Below are 20,829 nucleotides of genomic sequence, written 5' to 3' on the forward strand. Positions count from 1 at the left end.
TCGGAGTTTTTGGGTGGATCGGGTGCCTCTCCTCCCTAGCTACCTTCTCCTCCAAGCGGCTTCCACAATGGATGCGGGTATGACTCACAATCCCTAACCCTAGGTGTTGTGATTTGTATGTGCTATTTTCTTGGTGGAGATGGTGTCTAGTTGTTCCAAATCGTGTGTAGTATACTCCTCTTGCATTCTATGAGGCCGATCTGGTCATAGACACGCTTTTGATTGGACGAACTGCAAGATTCGCAGGGCCGGATTATCCGGCCCCCGCGTAGACCGGATTATCCGGCCTGACCGGATTATCCGCCCCCAGGGGACACCGGATTATCCGGCCTGGAGCTTCATCGTCGCTGCAGTTTTTTGTTTCAATCTATCTTGTCTAGACTTGTACCGACTTATAGTATGTTTCTAGAGTACATTACTGTATCATACATGACTTATGAGCATTATCTTCTCTTTTGCTATCCATCTTTGCTTCTCACACGTGGTGCTTCTCGGGGTGGTCGGAGACGCCCTTGGCATGATCGATCAAATGACGAGTTTGCACCCAATGCACGTCGCAAGTCCTCCGCATCTGGGCAGAAGAACAAGGCTACAAGGGAAAACTACAAGACCATGGACATCATCTCTTATTCCGCTATCCGCATGAAGAACTGGTATGAAGACCTCCCAAGAGATGAAGAGACTGAGGGCAGGAAATTCTGGTGCATGGAGCAGGAGTTCATCTACAAGGACATCTATGAGCCCATGAAGAATCTGAGATCCATGCAAGCTATCGATGTGGACCTTCTGGCAGTCAACAATCATTTTGAAGATGCAATCTGGGTAGCTGGCAGGATGGTCTTGAAGGATATCATGAAGATTCAATGTGACTATAGTCCAGAGTTGGTGAAGCAATTCTTTGCCACTTTGGCCATCCAGAAAGATGAGGACCGCACTATGGTATGGATGACTGGCTCCACTCGCTGTTCGGCGACCTTGCGTCGGTTTGCTGGTATTCTTGGACTTTCTGCACGAGGAGTGATGTCTACGGGTGCTTCTATTCTTGTAGACAGTGTTGGGCCTCCAAGAGCAGAGGTTTGTAGAACAGCAGCAAGTTTCCCTTAAGTGGATCACCCAAGGTTTATCGAACTCAGGGAGGAAGACGTCAAAGATATCCCTCTCATGCAACACTGCAACCACAAAGCAAGAAGTCTCTTGTGTCCCCAACACACCTAATAGGTGCACTAGTTCGGCGAAGAGATAGTGAAAAACAGGTGGTATGAATAAGTATGAGGAGTAGTAACGACGCTAGAAAAGTGCTTTGCTGTCCAGGACTGGCGTGTGGTTGATGGTGGTAATATTGCAGACAGTACAGATGCAGTAGAACAGTAAACAAGCAGCGATAGCAGTATTGGAAACAAGGCCTAGGGATAATACTTTCACTAGTGGACACTCTCAACATTGATCACATAACAGAATAAATAGATAAATGCTATACTCTACACTCTCTTGTTGGATGATGAACACCACTAATTGTGTAGGATTACACGAACCCTCAATGCCGGAGTTAACAAGCTCCACAATATTCGATATTCATGTTTAAATAACCTTAGAGTGCACGATAGATCAACACAACTAAACCAAGTACTAACATAGCATGCACACTGTCACCTTCACACTATGAAAGGAGGAATAGATCACATCAATACTATCATAGCAATAATTAACTTCATAATCTACAAGAGATTACAATCATAACCTACGCCAAGTACTACACGATGCACACACTGTCACCTTTACACCGTGCAGGAGGAATAGACTACTTTAATAACATCACTAGAGTAGCACATACATGAATTGTGATACAAAACTCATATGAATCTCAATCATGTAAGGCAGCTCATGAGATCATTGTATTGAAGTACATAGGAGAGAGATTAACCACATAGCTACCGGTACAGCCCCTTAGCCTCGAAGGAGAACTACTCCCTCCTCATGGGAGACAACAGCGGTGATGAAGATGGCGGTGATGTCGATGGAGAAGCCTTCCGGGGGCACTTCCCCGTCCCGGCGGCGTGCCGGAACAGAGACTCCTGTCCCCCAGATCTTGGCTTCGCGATGGCGGCGGCTCTGGAAGGTTTCTCGTACCGTGGCTTTTCTGTATCGAAGACTTAGGTCAGGGGCTTCTTATAGGCGAAGAGGCGGCGTCAGAAGGGGTCTAGGGCCACCAGACACTACGGCGGCGCCCCCCCTGGGCCGCGCCGCCACCATGTGTGGGCCCCCTGTGGCCCCTCTCTGGCGGCTCTCGGGTGTTCTGGAAGCTTCATGCAATCCTAAGATGCTGGGCGTTGATTTCGTCTGATTCCGAGAATATTTCCTTACTAGGATTTCTGAAACCAAAAACAGCAGAAACAAGAATCGGCCCTTCGGCATCTCGTCAATAGGTTAGTGCCGGAAAATGCATAAATATGACATAAAGTATGCATAAAACATGTAGATATCATCAATAATGTGGCATGGAACATAAGAAATTATCGATACGTCGGAGACGTATCAGCATCCCCAAGCTTAGTTTCGGCTCGTCCCGAAAAGGTAAACGATAACAAAGATAATTTCTGGAGTGACATGCCATCATAACCTTGATCATACTATTGTAAGCACATGTAATGAATGCAGTGATCAAAACAATGGTAAATGACATGAGTAAACAAATGGATCATATAGCAAAGACTTTTCATGAATAGTACTTTCAAGACAAGCATCAATAAGTCTTGCATAAGAGTTAACTCACAAAGCAGTAAATTCATAGTAAAGGCATTGAAGCAACACAAAGGAAGATTAAGTCTCAGCGGTTGCTTTCAACTTGTAACATGTATATCTCATGGATATTGTCAAAATAAAGCGATATAATAAGTGCAATAAGCAAGCATGTAAGAATCAATGCACAGTTAACACAAGTGTTTGCTTCTAAGATAGAGAGAAATGGGTAAACTGACCCAACATAAAAGTAGAAGAAAGGCCCTTCGCAGAGGGAAGCATTGATTGCTATGTTTGTGCTAGAGCTTTTATTTTGAAAACAAGAAACAATTTTGTCAACGATAGTAATAAAGCATATGTGTTATGTAAATTATATCCTACAAGTTGCAAGCCTCATGCATAGTATACCAATAGTGCCCGCACCTTGTCCTAATTAGCTCGGATTACCTGGATTATCATTGCAATACATATGTTTTAACCAAGTGTCACAAAGGGGTACCTCCATGCCGCCTGTACAAAGGTCTAAGGAGAAAGCTCGCATTGGATTTATCGCTTTTGATTATTCTCAACTTAGACATCCATACCGGGACAACATAGACAACAGATAATGGACTCCTCTTTAATGCATAAGCATTTAGCAACAATTAATTTTCTCATATGAGATTGAGGATATTTGTCCAAAACTGAAACTTCCACCATGGATCATGGCTTTAGTTAGCGGCCCAATGTTCTTCTCTAACAGTATGCATACTCAAACCATTCAACTCATGGTAAATCGCCCTTACTTCAGACAAGACGAACATGCATAGCAACTCGCATGATATTCAACAAAGGGTAGTTGATGGCATCCCCAGGAACATGGTTATCGCTCAACAAGCAACTTATAAGAGATAAGATGCATAAGTACATATTCAATACCACAATAGTTTTTAGGCTATTTGTCCCATGAGCTATATATTGCAAAGGTAAAGGATAGAAATTTAAAGGTAGCACTCAAGCAATTTACTTTGGAATGGCGGAGAAACACCATGTACTAGGTAGGTATGGTGGACACAAGTGGCATAGTGTTTGGCTCAAGGATTTGGATGCATGAGAAGTATTCCCTCTCGATACAAGGTTTAGGCTAGCAAGGTTATTTGAAACAAACACAAGTATGAACTAGTACAAAAAACCTTACATAAGAACATATTGCAAGCATTATAAGACTATACATTGTCTTCCTTGTTGTTCAAACACCTTACTAGAAAATATCTAGACTCTAGAGAGACCAATCATGCAAACCAAATTTTAGCAAGCTCTATGTATTTCTTCACTAATAGGTGCAAAGTATATGATGCAAGAGCTTAAACATGAGCACAACAATTGCCAAGTATCACATTATTCAATACATCATACCATTTACCACATGTAGCATTTCCCGTTTCCAACCATATAACAATTAACGAAGCAGTTTCAACCTTCGCCATGAACATTAAAAGCTAAGAACACATGTGTTCATATGAACCAGCGGAGCGTGTCTCTCTCCCACATAAGCATTTATTCAAACAAAAACAAGAAACAAGAAACATACAGACGCTCCAAGTAAAGTACATAAGATGTGACCGAATAAAAATATAGTTTCAAGAGAAGTGACCTGATAATTTTGTCGATGAAGAAGGGGATGCCTTAGGCATCCCCAAGCTTAGATGCTTGAGTCTTCTTGAAATATGCAGGGATGAACCACTGGGGCATCCCCAAGCTTAGAGCTTTCACTCTCCTTGATCATATTGTATCATCTCCCTCTCTTGATCCTTGAAAACTTCCTCCACACCAAACTCAAAACAACTCATTAGAGGGTTAGTGCACAATCAAAATTTACATGTTCAGAGGTGACACAATCATTCTTAACACTTCTGGACATTGCACAAAGCTACTGAAAGTCAATGAAATCGAAAAATCCATCAAGCATAGCAAAACAGGCAATGCGAAATAAAAGGTAGAATCTGTCAAAACAGAACAGTTCGTAAAGACGAATTTTATTGAGGCACCAGACTTGCTCAAATGAAAATGCTCAAATTGAATGAAAGTTGCATACATATCTGAGGATCACTCACAAAAATTGGCAGATTTTTCTGAGTTACCTACAGAGAACTCTGCCCAAATTCGTGACAGACAGAAATCTGTTTCTGCGTAGTAATCCAAATCTAGTATGAACCTTACTATCAAAGACTTTACTTGGCACAGCAATGCAACAAAACTAAGATAAGGAGAGGTTGCTACAATAGTAACAACTTCCAAGACACAAATATAAAACAAAATTACTGTAGCAAAATAAACACATGGGTTATCTCCCAATAAGTGCTTTCTTTATAGCCATTAAGATGGGCTCAGCAGTTTTAATGATGCACTCGCAAGAAATAGTAGTTGAAGCAAAAGAGAGCATCAAGAGGCAAATTCAAAACACATTTAAGCTTAACATGCTTCCTATGAAAAGGAATCTTGTAAATAAACAAGTTCATGAAGAGCAAAGTAACAAGCATAGGAAGATAAAACAAGCGCAACTTCAAGATTCTCAACATAAAGAGGGGAAACTTAATATTATAAAGATGCATATAACCATGTTTCCCTCTCTCATAATAATTTTCAGTAGTATCATGAGAAAACTCAACAATATAACTATCACATAAAGCATTCTTATCATGAGTCTCATGCATAAAATTATTACTCTCCACATAAGCATAATCAATTTTAGTAGTTGTAGTGGGAGCAAATTAAACAAAGTAGCTAGCATTATTATTCTCATCAAGTGTAGGAGGCATAGTATAATCATCATAAAATGTACTCTCCATAATAGGTGGCACCAAAAGGCTACTATCATTATAATCATCATAAATAGGAGGCAAAGTATCATCAAAGTAAATTTTCTCCTCAATGCTTGGGGGACTAAAAAGATCATGCTCATCAAAACCAGCTTCCCCAAGCTTAGAATTTTCCATAGCATTAGCAACAATAGTGTTCAAAGCATTCATATTAACAACATTCTCATTAGCATGCATATAAAGTTCCATGGGTTTTTTAATTCTCTCTTCAAACACATCATGTCCTAATTCAAGATAAAGTTCATAAAGATCTCTCATATTTTTGTTGTTTTCCATTATGCCTAACTAGTGTAAACAAGAAACAAAAAGATGCAATTGCAGGATCTAAAGGAAATAGCTTCGAGTACTTACAACGGCGGAAAATTGCTTAGTTGGCGAGATCCGGAGTGTGAGTACCTTTTACCTTTCCTCCCCGGCAACGGCGCCAGAAAAGTGCTTGATGTCTACGGGTGCTTCTATTCTTGTAGACAGTGTTGGGCCTCCAAGAGCAGAGGTTTGTAGAACAGCAGCAAGTTTCCCTTAAGTGGATCACCCAAGGTTTATCGAACTCAGGGAGGAAGAGGTCAAAGATATCCCTCTCATGCAACCCTACAACCACAAAGCAAGAAGTCTCTTGTGTCCCCAACACACCTAATAGGTGCACTAGTTCGGCGAAGAGATAGTGAAATACATGTGGTATGAATAAGTATGAGCAGTAGTAACAGCGCCAGAAAAGTGCTTTGCTGTCCGGGACTGGCGTGTGGTTGATGGTGGTAATATTGCAGACAGTACAGATGCAGTAGAACAGTAAACAAGCAGCGATAGCAGTATTGGAAACAAGGCCTAGGGATAATACTTTCACTAGTGGACACTCTCAACATTGATCACATAACAGAATAAATAGATAAATGCTATACTCTACACTCTCTTGTTGGATGATGAACACCACTAATTGTGTAGGATTACACGAACCCTCAATGCCGGAGTTAACAAGCTCCACAATATTCGATATTCATGTTTAAATAACCTTAGAGTGCACGATAGATCAACACAACTAAACCAAGTACTAACATAGCATGCACACTGTCACCTTCACACTATGAAAGGAGGAATAGATCACATCAATACTATCATAGCAATAATTAACTTCATAATCTACAAGAGATTACAATCATAACCTACGCCAAGTACTACACGATGCACACACTGTCACCTTTACACCGTGCAGGAGGAATAGACTACTTTAATAACATCACTAGAGTAGCACATACATGAATTGTGATACAAAACTCATATGAATCTCAATCATGTAAGGCAGCTCATGAGATCATTGTATTGAAGTACATAGGAGAGAGATTAACCACATAGCTACCGGTACAGCCCCTTAGCCTCGAAGGAGAACTACTCCCTCCTCATGGGAGACAGCAGCGGTGATGAAGATGGCGGTGATGTCGATGGAGAAGCCTTCCGGGGGCACTTCCCCGTCCCGGCGGCGTGCCGGAACAGAGACTCCTGTCCCCCGGATCTTGGCTTCGCGATGGCGGCGGCTCTGGAAGGTTTCTCATACCGTGGCTTTTCCGTATCGAAGACTTAGGTCAGGGGCTTCTTATAGGCGAAGAGGCGGCGTCAGAAGGGGTCTGGGGCCACCAGACACTAGGGCGGCGCCCCCCTGGGCCGCCCCGCCACCATGTGTGGGCCCCTGTGGCCCCTCTCTGGCGGCTCTCGGGTGTTCTGGAAGCTTCATGTAATCCTAAGATGCTGGGCGTTGATTTCGTCCGATTCCGAGAATATTTCCTTACTAGGATTTCTGAAACCAAAAACAGCAGAAAACAGCAACTGGCCCTTCGGCATCTCGTCAATAGGTTAGTGCCGGAAAATGCATAAATATGACATAAAGTATGCATAAAACATGTAGATATCATCAATAATGTGGCATGGAACATAAGAAATTATCGATACGTCGGAGACGTATCAAGGAGGTCGTCGCCTCCATGGACCACAGAGGGCAGATAAGAGTGTGTTGTTTGATCTCTATACCTCAGCTGGAAAAGTTGGCTCTTCCAAGGGGCTGCTTCCCATCTATGGTCAGTTACTCAGGTTCTTTTGGGCCACCATTTCTCCAAGTGGTGGTAACAATGATGCAATCCGGGGAACCCTTGTGGATCTTATGCACCTCAGCTTTAGGTGTGCTCGTGATGTTAATGAGGAACGGAAGTACACTATTGATGTCATGGACTTCATCTTCCATGAGATTCATGATGCCATGGTCTCCCGGACTACCATACCTTATGCACCATACATCCAGCTCCTCATCAACAACTCTGTGGCCTTGGATGGTGAAGACTTGAGCGGGTACCCATTGATGAAGCACAATGTCAAGAAGGCTTACAAGCTTAAGCCAGTCTCTTCTGCTGCACCTGCACCTGACTCCTTCATGGGTGATGCTCGTTCTAGTGGTTTTGCTCCTGCTCGCCATCCTGACCTCCCGGCTATGAAGAAACAAGTGAACAGACTTAGTTAGTTTCAGCGTCACATCCTCTGCATGAACATTGAGATCCATAAGGAGAACTATGCTGCCAGCCGAGAGCGTTCTGAGATCAAGCATACTCAGGCGGTTATTCTGCACAAGCTCAGTGGTGAGCAAGGACCCCCGCCTCCGCCTCCAGTTCACCCAGGTTACAGTGGGTGGCATTATGCACAGGTTCCGTGGAGTGATCTTGATGATTGCATTCAAAGGTCCAACCTCACTCGCCGCTCTCCGGATGCCCCTGACACTGAAGATGAAGATGAGGAAGCGGCGTTTCAGTCCGATGATGATGATGCCTCCGAGTGATTCCCATGGGGCGAGTAGCATCGCGCTTGTCCCCTTTTTGGCGTCTCGATGCCAAAGGGGGAGAAGTGTTCTATTAGGACTTATCTCGGGGATTTGCATGGTTTGGGCACAAGCATATGCGTTTATCATTCTTCTATTGCTTGTGTTCCATCTTACTTGAACTATTTGGTTTGTTTGTGTTCCGTTTAAAACTATGTGCTATGTGGTGTGAGACATTGTTATGGTTTTCGGATTTCTATATGTTGAGATCAAGGCTATTATATTATGTGTGATGCTATGTCTCCGTATTATATATCTACACATGTGTATGATTTCTAGCATCCTATCTCAACTTCATATATGTCTATGTCTCTTGTTAGAGCTCATGTTGGATACCTCTTGTGTTGAGGCACCTCGCTCCTATGTGTTGTGTATTTGTATTCAAATGCAAATTACTTATATGCACACATGTAGGGGGAGTGCCTCTATGTTTTTTCCATCATGCTTGTCTCTATAGTGATTCTCTTGCAAATCCGTATATTGTCATCAAACACCAAAAAGGGGGAGATTGAAAGAACATCTCTCATATTATGTTTTGTGTGTTTGATGTCAATGTATGTGATACACTAATGTTTGTCTAAGTGATACAGGGTTTATATAGATACATTTATATGTGTGTTGGATGTGGTCAGTTCTGTCAAAAAGAAGCAGCAAAAAGATCATCAGGCCGGATAATCCGGGCCGGATATTTCCAAAATATACGGCCCCCAGTTTTCGGCTAAGGACTCGAGGTTTTGTGGCTCAGTATGCCTCTGGATAGGGGCCCGACATTTGCCCGGATATTGTCCCGGTTTTGTCCCAAGGCCGGATTATCCGGGCCGGACATTTCCGAAATATCCGGCCCCCTCGAAAATGGCTAAGGACCTGAAGAAAAGCAAGTCAGGATATAGGCCGGATATTTGGCCGGACATTCTCCCGGTTTTGTACCTGAGGCCGGATTATCCAGGGGGGGGGGGGCGGATTATCCGGCCCTTACTTAGGCCGGAATATCCAGCCCCCCGGAAGCCCCAACGGCTGGATTTTGGGGAGGGGTATTTATACCCCTCTTCTTCTTCCTTCCTCCTTTGCTCAATCATTGCACAAGAAATCTGCCAAGCTTCACCTCCATTAGAGCCACCTCAAGAAACACAAGATTTGCAAGATCTCCTTCCTCCCCCAACCAAAGCTCTTGATCTTTGGAAATTCGAAGGAGAAGACACCGATCTACATCCTCACCGAAGCGTTTTTGATTTCCTCCTCATTTGTTTGAGGGATCTCATGCTAGTGTTCCTATTTGGTTCCCTAGTTGATTTGTATTGATGTGTTGTTGTTGATTGTTGTATTGTTACAGATTTGGGAGCCTCCAATTCAGTTGTGGATGTGTGCCCCAAGAACCTTGTAAAGGCCCGGTTTCCGCCTCGAGGAAATCCCTTAGTGGAAGTGGGCTAGGCCTTCGTGGCGTTGCTCACCGGAGATCTGAGTGAAGCCTTCGTGGCTGTTGGTTTGGCTTTCGTAGCAACCACACTCCTCCAAACGTAGACGTACCTTCTTGAAGAGGAAGGTAACTACGGGAATCATCTCCGTGTCATCGCGTGCTCCACTCTCGGTTACCTCTATCCTACTTTATCTCTTATATTGCGTAGCTATATCTTGCTTAGTTTCTTACCTTGTAATATAGGTAAATTCACTTAGTTTCATATCTAGAGAATTTACCTTTGTGTCAACCCTAAATCGAAAAAGAACTAAAAATTGGTTAGCACCTATTCACCCCCCCTCTAGGTGCGGCATACGATCCTTTCACTTTGATTACATCAAACGCCACAGCGTAAATGGGTTGTTATAAAGGTGGGATTAAGTATCCGAAAAGTATGAGTTGAGGCATATGGATCAACAGTGGGATTTGTCCATCCCGAGGACGGATAGATATACTCTGGGTTCTCTCGGTGGAATATCGTCTAAATAGCTTGCAAGCATATGAATGGTTCATAAGAGACCACATACCACGGTACAAGTAAAGAGTACTTGTCATGAGACGAGGTTGAACAAGGTATAGAGATACCGATGATCAAACCTCGGACAAGTAAAATATCGCGTGACAAAGGGAATAGGTATCGTATGTGTATAATTCATTCGATCACTAAGTCATCGTTGAATATGTGGGAGCCATTATGGATCTCCAGATCCCGCTATTGGTTATTGGTCGGAGAGAAGTCTCAACCATGTCTGCATAGTTCACAAACTGTAGGGTGACACACTTAAGGTTTGATGTCGTTTAAGTAGATATGGAATATGGAATGGAGTTCGAAGTTTTTTTCGGGGTCTCGTATGGGATCCAGGACATCACGAGGAGGTCTGGAATGGTCCGGAGAATAAGATTCATATATAGGAAGTCATATTCCAAGTTTGGAAATGATCCGGTGCATTTATGGCAGGTTCTAGAAAAGTCCGGAAGAAATCACCATGGAAAGTGGAGTCCCGGAGGGACTCCACCTTGCATGGCCAGCCAAACCCTAAGGGGTGGAGTCCCAGGTGGACTCCACCATAGGTGGCCGGCCACCCCACCTAAGGGAAAGGTGGGAGTCCCACCTTGGGTAGGACTCCCCCCTTGAGTAGGTTTCCCACCTATGGGAGGTTTTGTTGTTGGGGTCTTATTCGAAGACTTGGACTACAACTCTTGGGGATTTCCACCTATATAATGAGGAGGAGAGGGAGGGGGCAGCCACTCTTGGCCGCACCACCTAGGGCTGCCCATGGCCGGCGCCCTAGCCACCCCCTCTCCCCAAACCCTAGCCTCTCCTCCTCCACATAATACTCCCGCAGCGCATAGGCGAAGCCCTGCCGGAGTTCTCCACCACCACCGCCACCACGCCGTCGTGCTGCCGGGATTCCGAGGAGGATCTACTACTTCCGCTGCCCGCTGGAACGGGGAGAAGGACGTCGTCATCAACACCGAACGTGTGACCGAGTACGGAGGTGCTGCCCGATTGTGGCACCGTCAAGATCTTCTACGCGCTTTTGAAAGCGGCAAGTGATCGTCTACCGCAGCAACGAGAGCCTCCTCTCGTAGGCTTTGGAAATCTTCAAGGGTTAGTCTCGTTCATCCCCTCATTGCTCCCATCTTCTAGATTGCATCTTGGCTTGGATTGCGTTCTCGCGGTAGGAATTTTTTTGTTTTCTATGCTACGAATCCCTACACCTTCCACCGCGCCTCCCCGCTCTCCCTCCGCTCCGCCTCCTGGCGCTGCCGCTCGCCCGCGTTGTAGGCATCTACGGTCGCTGCGCCGCCTCGTACTCTGCGAGCTGCGGGTCCACCTCCACGACTTCTATGGCCGCCTCTAGTGCCGCCTCGTCCCACGAATCGAACATTGTGCTATTTTTCTAGGGTTTTTGCACTATGAGGCAGGGGAGGAGGGATAATATAGACCGCCGACGAGGCGGGAAACCTTCCGCGCGGTGTCGCGGCGGGATAATTTCCCGCGCGGCGTCGTGGCGGGAGCGTCGTGGAGTTGAAATATCCCGCACGGCGCCCTGGCGTCACTGACAGGCGGCTCCCACGCCCAAACTTTTCAGCATCACGAGGCGCCGGCGCGCCCGATTCGCGCCCTTGGCGAAGGGACCGGCACGAGGTTACCGGCGCTTCTATTGGGCTCGGAAAATCGCCAGCACTGTTTGGGGCGCGCTGGTGCGATCCCGTTTTCACCCTCGACCCCCAAATTGCTATCAGGGCCGCTATCAGGGGCGCCGGTGGAGATGCTCTAACATCTCTTCACGATACAAAATCTAGTTGTCACCCTAATCTCATCTCTTGGTGCATTAGACCCATGCAAGTTAGTTAGTTTCTCCATAATTTATTGTTACACTCCTAAATTTACGCTTGCCCCATTAGTGAAGCGTCTTCATAACTGTAGCAAGACCACGGTTGATGCTTCCCAAGTCCAGCATGTGACCCAGATTTTTCCATGCCGAATCAATCACCTCCTTCGGAGAAGATTCTCTTTGCCAAAAAAATTCTTACCGCAAGTACTTTTTTTTTTAGGGAAAGCCCACCGCGGCAACTTTATTAATTTCAAACAATTGTCTATCAGTTTGCTCAAGATGCGCTTTTGCATTGATAGAAGGAGAGAGTTACAAGGAACTCGAGTTTACATGGAACACGGTAGGGCGACGCCCTACAGAAACACACACGGGACTACTCGAGGCATCGAATGTGGTGGCAACCAGCTAGGGCCCAAGAAGCCGCCTCGTCGAAAACCTCCCGCGTGGCCGCGTCGGGAGAGCGGTGCAAGTCCCGGAAGATGCGCGCGTTCCGCTCACGCCAAATTGACCAAATCAGTAGCAGGGCTAGGGATTTGGCTGTTTTGGCCGGAACACCCACCAAGGCGGGGATCGACGCCAGCCAGGACGGGAGCGACGCCAAAGGGAGGTTCCAAGCATCAGGTCACAGAGTTGCGACACCATACTTGTCAGCTACCCTGAACCACAAGGCCGTGGACCAAGGGCACTCCACCAACAGGTGCTCCGCCGTCTTCAAGTTATGCATACACAGCTGGCAGAAATAGGAGTTCAGCCAGCGTCTTGCCATGAGGCGGTCCGCCGTGAGGACCCGGTTTTGGACGAACAGCCACGCCAACTGCCTACACTTGGCCGATGCCCAGGCTTGCCAGATTGTAGGTAGCAGCGGCGAGAGCGTGGATCCCAGGAACTGCATCCTATAAGCGGAGGAAGCCGAGTAGGATCCAGACTCGGAGCATCGCCATGTGAAGGCGTCCGCATCTCCCAGGACAAGCTGTAACCCAGCCACGGCAATCCAGAGGCTCACAAACGCCGGAAGCAACTCAGTGGTAACGCGTCTCCGGACGTCAGCAACCCAGCGCTGCTCGTGCAGAGCCCCAGAGACCATGTGATGGTGCTAGCGGCGTCCGCACGGTCGAGCCTAACTTGCACATTGCGGTTGCCGCCTCAACGACTATCATATCTAAATGGGAGTCCGTCAGGGCTGGTCCATAGGTTTCGGAGTCCCTAGGGCGAAACGATATCAAGGACCCCTTGTTCACAATAGTGAAGTTATCATAGGGCAGGGGGCCATTGGCCCCCCTATTCTAGATTTTTTTAAAAGATATTTATTTATGCTAAATTTGTATATATTACTTAAAGTTTAAGCATGATTGGTTGTCTGGCCTCTTAACAATGTCCATCACACATGAAAGACTTAAAAAATATTAGTATTGGGCAAGAGAAATATTAGAGTAATGCAATAACAAACTAAATAATATTTAAATTTGAAAGATCCATGGTCTTCAAAATCTTGAAGAAGGCGTTTGAAAATATTTATTTCTATTGAATGAGCAAACTATGTCATGATTCTTACTTCTACCAGTAGCTACTTGTGTACACGTGTATATATAATATATATATATATTTAAGATTAATTATAAAAAAAATATGAGGGTCGGTGTTGTTCTGGATATTTGGGAAGGCTAGATAGAAATCGTATCTTCGGAAAAAAGAAATTAAATATTTTTTGTTAAAAGAAGTTGGAGTGGAGACACGGTAAGCTGCAGCTTGGACCTTGTATATTTTATAAAATTATTCTAAATGGCAATTAAAATAAATGTTTGGTAAGAGGCATGTTAAACTGTAGCTTAGGGCATCTATATTTTCTAGAATTAATTTTAACACTACTACCTTTTTTTAAAAAAAAATCACTCTATAGCCTTTTTTGAGAGAAAATGACTCTATAGCCTAAGTACAAGTATAAATATATCAAGTATGTAAAAAATCCTGGGCCAAGGGCCCTCGCTCCTGAAGGCCCGGGGCGAACACCCCCTTTGCCCCGCCCTATGGGCCAGCCTTGGAGTCCGTTGAACCAAAGATCTTTCGAACCACATACTTGCAAGCAGTCACCGAACGCAACCATCTGCGGTTCAGCTCGAGGTATTGCACATATGGCCATAAGGCTTCGTTAAAGTCGCCTATAAGGGCCCACGGGAGAGAACATGAGGCACATATATCTGTTAGAGCGGACCACATTCGATCCCTATTCTCCGACCTAGGCTTACCATATACAAAGGCAGCATGAAACATAGGATCGTCAGGTGAGATACGCATCCATATAGCAATGTATGTGCCATTAGCATCATTCACCTCTACCTCAACACTTTCATGCCAAAATAATGCCAATCCACCACTAGAACCATCAGAACTCACATCAGTAAAACCCTTCAGTCGAAGACGCGAGCGGAGATGACGCATCCGATCACAACTCTAACGAGTTTCACTTAGGAACATGACTTTAGCTTGGTGTAATCGTTAAAGAACTCCCAACTCACTAACTGTCGCAGCGTTTCCAGCTCCGCGACAGTTTAGACTGATACAATTCATTGCTGCCGTCGGACACCTTTGAGGGGTGCCGCCGTTCGTGTTGAAGTGTTATGGGCTGACGTACCCACACTACCTCTTCCTCACCGGTGGTACTCCTGTAGAAACTTGCAGACTGCCCAACCACAATACTTTGCAAACAATTCAGACTTTCTTGGACGTAACTGAAACTCTAGGCAAGAAAACCTGAACCAGACCGACGTCTGCCATGCGATTTGTTTTTCTTCCTTTGATCAACCCCAAAGATCTTGCACCAGCCCAGAACGAGTAGAACTGGCAGCCCTCAAAAGGATTACCACGCTTCAACCTACATCTGTACGGGAAACTCAGAAGAAAACTCACCGCTGGACAGATTGCAGGGGAGGAAAGGAACCCTAAGATACGAACGACCGTAAGCAAAGCACCGGAGGCGGCAGTTACACCCTAGTGCGCCCTCGAAATCGCCATCGGCTAGAAATACCGGGTTCACGTTTGGCGAATAGACGTTTCATGTCTTTATTTTTAGGTTGCAGGCCTAGTTTGACGGAACAAAAGAAAATGGTTTTGCAAAATCTCAATCAACTAATATCATTAAGTCTCAATCAACTCAGATCGTCTTCAAGTCTAATCGTACAAAAGTGCAATCACAGTTCTAGTGCAAAAATATCTTGATTAAAGGACATGCTGGTGGAAAAAAAAAACGAATTGCACTTTTAAAGTTTGCACTTTAATTTCTTAATGGATAATAAATCTCAGTCTATCGAGACAAAGAGTGCCGGCCCCTGGTTTTCGACTTCCAGGCTAAAATCCTACATCAACTCTTTGCATTGGTCAGGCGCCAAACAATTTACAGAAGACACAAGAATAATGAAATGGGAGTATGGGACCACAGTTACAAGAATGAACTACAACATTCCCAGGCAACCAACATGGTCCCACTGAATCGACTCACACAGCACTGTTGACGGCAACTCAGCTGTGTGAGATGTCAAATCTTTATGTCCTCTGAGTGAGATACCATCAAGTCTGCAAGTCTGCAGGCTGCTTGACAACTGTCAAATCAGCTCTAAGATGCAACACGCCATCGATGAAGAGGCTGTCATCAGCAATGAACGTCGACCATGGAACATCAAAAAGATCGTTGCATCCACGCATAGAATCATCGGTAACAGCATACCTTCCTTCGAACATGCTCACGAAATGTCCTGACGATTTTACCCTAGCAGCAAACTGAAGATCTATTGTTAAAGATATGGGCTTGTCTGGCTCTTCGTCAATCCCGAACCATAGACCAAAGCTGTTGTAATTACTCTGCTGGTCCAGCTCACAGCATGCCGTGAGAAAGAACTGCAGCCCTACAAGATGAAACGGGACCGAGTATTTATCTCCTGATGGGAAGAGTCGAGAGCACTCATCACGCATTAGATCCATGTAAACTATAACCTGTGGGCGAGGTCGATCAAACGAAACCACTTCCACAGGGTTGTACGTGTAAGCTCGCTCTGGCAATTGCCAACAAGTTGTTGAATCAGCTGCATGACTGGTTTGTTGCCATGATGGGTCAAGTTTGTATGCAAGTACCTCGATGATACGCTTGGTTACTGCTTGCTCATGGTCCATAATATTGTAGATGAACGTAAGGACCTTCCCCAGTTCAATCCAGCTCATATGTTCGAAGCGCACCAAAGGGAGTAAACGAGAACAAAATATCTCAGATCTATCCTCCAATTTTGGGTATTGCGTGCAAACCCACTCGAGCAAGAAGTCAAATATGAAACTTTCATCTTTCACCTGTAGGTCGCTACTGGTGAGGATGGCCGCGATACCAACAAGAGGGATGCTCATCATCTCATCTTGGAACCTGATATGAGACAACAAATGCCTTGAGTACACTTCATACATGATTTTGTGATAATAATGCTTACCTTGAAAGAAAATAAAATAAGAGGTGGGTACGTAGGATGGAATGACTCACTTATCCAAATCCTTGTATTTGTTGACAAGGAATTCCTTGGCCGCATCTGTCAAAGCTTGAACTTCAGCAGCCACTGAAATGGAGCATGGGTAGTCTAGGTAGAGCAGTGCAGATTCTGTGGTCATAGGCAAGCTTGTGAGCAACTGACTGCAGAGTCTCGTGCAAGAAACAACCTCAAATTTATCGGCAGCCATCAAGATGTCGAGCAGGTGAGCAGGCTCAGTCGTTGTCAACTTTCCACTGTACATAAAGCTTAAAAGCTCCATAACTGCATTTTCCTCTGTTCCATGTAGAACGAAAATAAGGCACTATTAAGGGGACAGTTCAATAAATAACTAAACAAAAAGAGAACAGAGTTTTGGGGGTCCAATGAGTATTTTAAGTATGAAGAGAAAAAAAAAAGAGAGAAGATATCACTGGGAGACCAACTGCTTTATTATCGTAGAAAATGAAATGAAATGGCAAACAATCGTCCCTTCACTATGTAAATATTATAAAGCATATAGAAAATGATAACATCGTCAGAATAGCAAATGAGAATAAACTATAGGATGAAGAATGTCACAGTTGAACCATCACATTACCTGAATCAGCAATTCGAAGTGTTGTATGTGTTTGATCAGATTCTTTCATGCCATTTGAGAAAAGCTAGGAAGCATGAAACTTATTAGAAACGTGGGCTGTATAGAGCAAATATATTTCACATGGTTATCAAAATTACCTTGAGGAAGAAAGGACTTCTAGCGGCAAGAACTGCTGAATTGATATAAATGGTCTTTTCTCGTAAAACTGGTGCACCCACCACGATTGAGGAAGAGCCGCTACTCTGTCCTTTATAACCTGCAAAATATCAAGATAAGTGAAATAAAGAACAAACTGGGACAAGTAAAGGTTGCAGACTTGCAGACTACAATCACTAGAATTACATTCTGCTACTAAAATACTCCGAACACTATTTTTTGTGGGTGCTGATTCAGTTTAATCAATATTCAATAATAGGGTAAAATGGCAGAATGTCCTAAAATTTTGAACAATCATTTATCTGCATCAAGCAATCTTGAATGTAGTATCTCACTGAGTAAAGTAAACATACATGTTACCCCAACGATCTGACTGAACTTCTGTATCAATCAATCTAACATGCTTGTATCTCAATGACAATGAGTAAACTAACCATAAATGTTACACCAAGGATCATGTTAGAATTTCAATATCGTATAACTTCGTCCTCATAAAGTTTTATATTTATCTAATGCATTACTATAGCTCATACCAGGCAAGCATATGGTAGCAGAATCGAGGTCAAGTAGCTAAAAGGGAGAAAAAAAGGAGGTTTAACTAAGAACCGGTGGGTTTTTTGCAATCATTGACCTGTAACTAGTATGTTACTCATATGTATAAAACAATCAACCAACATCTACCTTTGATCACTATACCGGTACCAAATTTACATGTATACTGCAGGTGTGCGTGCTACTGCAAAGTAAGTAATAACCTAGAAAAAAAAATTTGGGGGGGGGGGGGGGGGGGGGGGCGAGAGAGCTGGAAGAAAAGAGCACAGACTAGTGTTAACCTGCTATTAAGTACTCCAGTGGCTAATCTCAATTACTCCTTCATCTAAAATATATATGGGACAAAATATTTGCTGCATTCTAATCTTTGATTGGTTCGCCTGATTCAGCCGAGCGGAATTTTGATTGACAGATAGCAGGTTTTACTCCCTAATCCCTGACGAAAGGCTATTGACCCAAAATCGCTAACGATCCACAAATTCCCACCCTCACAATAGCTGTACCAGTAACTGTACGAACCTTTCTCCTTGCGGTGGTTGGCAATGGATTCTCCGCTGGCGTTTTCGCTGGACCCCGGCGCGTTTTCTCCAGCGATGATTTCCATCCGCAGCACCCTGTCGGAGAAGTTGGGCGAATTGAACGCGAACTCGAAGCTAAGCACCGCGCCGCCGCCTGAGAGATCCGCCTCCGCTGAAGCCCCCGCCGCCGCCGCTTCTTCGGGGCCCATGAGCTTCGCCGTCTCTAGAAGAGGAGTGAAGTGCGGGACGGTGCCGTAACCTAGATCTTCCCGCAGGGTTCTTCGAGAAGACTGGTCAGGCGTCGGCGGTACCAGATCTTAAAATCTTTTTATGTATTTAAGTTGGACGAGACTACCCGGCGGCGCCGCACCGAAGTAGTCCCTGTGCGACGTCTGACGTCTGACGTCAGCAGGAAAAGTCAAAAGATTCTCTAAACGAGAGCGTGAGCCGTGAGGCTGTGACCAGCTAAGCTTCCAAAACTGGATCCCCTTCTTAGCTCAACTACTCAATGGCATCACATCCAAAACTTGGACGTCAACAAAATAGTAACAAGAAGAGAAGAACAAAGAGGGAAAAACTCTAGATTTCCATAAGTAGTATCTGTTTCAATTCAGAAAAGACAAACTCAAATCATCATCTCGCTTGAAGCATCCCCTCTCTAACAATGCTATAGTAAAAAAATGATGTCCCTTCAATCAAGTATTACATGGGTAATGGGTTCAGACTTGCTTCATTCTGAGATATCATGGTGCAGATTTTTCAGGCCTTTGACTTTGCTCATTTGCTAGACATCATTGCCTACAAAAAGTTCATGGAGTTTATAAGAAGCAACTACCAGATTCTCCCTTATCGCAAAAAAAACTACCAGATTCTCCCTAACATTTATCAGATAAATTAGCCACCATTATAAGTTATTCATCAGTTAACCTGGTATCAACTATCAGATTAACTAGTTATGGTTGCCAGGTTAGATTTGTAAACAAATATAATGTTCTTTGGCAAGCACAATTACCAGATTAATTAGACATGCTTGACAAATTAGTTGTTTATATAAATAGTTAGACATACTTGCCTTGTCGACGGCAGCCTCCCGCTGCATGCTCGGCGGCGTTCTTCACGCTGCGTGCTCCTTAACGGCCTTGCTGCTGCGTGTTCGGCGACGCTCTTCCCGGTGCGTGCACGTCGGCGCCGCGCTAGCCGACGAGCACCTCGCGCGCATGACTCCCTGCCGCGTGCTCGGCCGCGGCGGCCTCCCTTCCGCATGCTCCGCATTGGCGGCCTCCCTTGCTGCTGCATGCTCGTGCGGCGGCCTCCCTGCCCGACGGTGGCCGCATCCTCCCTGGACGCGTGCTCGACGGCGCCCGCCTCCTGCCTCGACGAGTTCGCGACGGCAGCCTGCTTCCTCGATGCATGCCCGACGCCGGAGGCCTCTTCCCTCGCCTCCTCCCCCAATGCGTACCCGACGGCGGCCGCCTCCTCCCCCAATGCGTGCCCCCGCAATCCTCCCGGCGGCGGCGCTTCCCGTGGTTGGTTTGGAGAGGCAGAGAATGAGTGGTTGAGACTTGATGAGAGAGAGCACCTCCACGACCACGATGGGATGAATTTTTTCCAATCGTGACACGTCGACGCCTCTCCGTATCTTTTTTCCATTTAAGTTTTGATGATGAGGCCCCCAAATTTGAGAAAGCTCCCTCGGAACATCTCTAAATCTAAATCTGTAAAAATTGTTAAACTCTTAAAATAACCAGTTTTAAGGTTTTTGTTTGAAAAAATAGCCTATTCTAAATCTTGTGAGAAAGAGCACCGAGAATTCACGCCCGAGATCCTTATATTTTTGGAAAACAATTACGACAACCTATATACCACTCGACTCTGGTGAATTTCCGTCGCGCCAGCGCAAATTACACCCAAATTCCGATCGAATACCGCTACCTCCCCCCTCCCCACCCGAATTCTAGCCAAAAAGGAAAGTACATCAGTATTAAAAAGAAAGGTGGGCCCTTTACCAGTTGACGGGTTCTATTGTACCGAAGCTCGCGCGATACCGTAAACTAGGTTTTCGGTACACATTATATGGATTTCATGGTTCCAAAATATGAAGAATTTTTGTTAGAAGTAGGGGTGAAATAACAGGGACGGAACTTCTACTTCTAATTCTAGAACTAGTGTCGGATACCAATACAAATCAAATAAAAACACTTAATGACGAATGCTTAGCTAGATATATTACATGAAATGCGGATTTATTCCTAATTCTAAAAAA

General features: G+C 44.8%; 1 protein-coding gene across 3 annotated transcripts; it reads right to left on the bottom strand.

Moving 5' to 3' along the window:
* Positions 1-15,486: 15,486 nt before the first annotated feature.
* On the bottom strand, positions 15,487-20,123 carry LOC127313197 (BTB/POZ domain-containing protein At2g46260-like). Of its 3 annotated transcripts, none has more exons than XM_071823183.1 (6): positions 19,639-20,123; positions 18,568-19,364; positions 17,478-17,596; positions 17,341-17,404; positions 16,757-17,036; positions 15,487-16,642 (listed from the first exon to the last, which is right to left on the bottom strand). In XM_071823183.1, the coding sequence occupies exons 2-6, from the start codon at positions 18,773-18,775 to the stop codon at positions 15,802-15,804; spliced, it is 1,512 nt and encodes a 503-aa protein (XP_071679284.1). In that variant the 5' UTR covers positions 18,776-19,364; positions 19,639-20,123; the 3' UTR covers positions 15,487-15,801. The 3 variants fall into 3 exon arrangements, with proteins under 3 accessions (XP_071679284.1, XP_051199708.1, XP_051199709.1); XM_051343748.2 differs by having other exon boundaries at positions 19,635-20,123; XM_051343749.2 differs by lacking the exon at positions 18,568-19,364 and having other exon boundaries at positions 19,635-20,121.
* Between the last annotated feature and the right edge of the window lie 706 nt (positions 20,124-20,829).

The sequence above is a fragment of the Lolium perenne genome, chromosome 7, assembly GCF_019359855.2.
Source record: "Lolium perenne isolate Kyuss_39 chromosome 7, Kyuss_2.0, whole genome shotgun sequence".
NCBI classification, from domain to species: domain Eukaryota; kingdom Viridiplantae; phylum Streptophyta; class Magnoliopsida; order Poales; family Poaceae; genus Lolium; species Lolium perenne.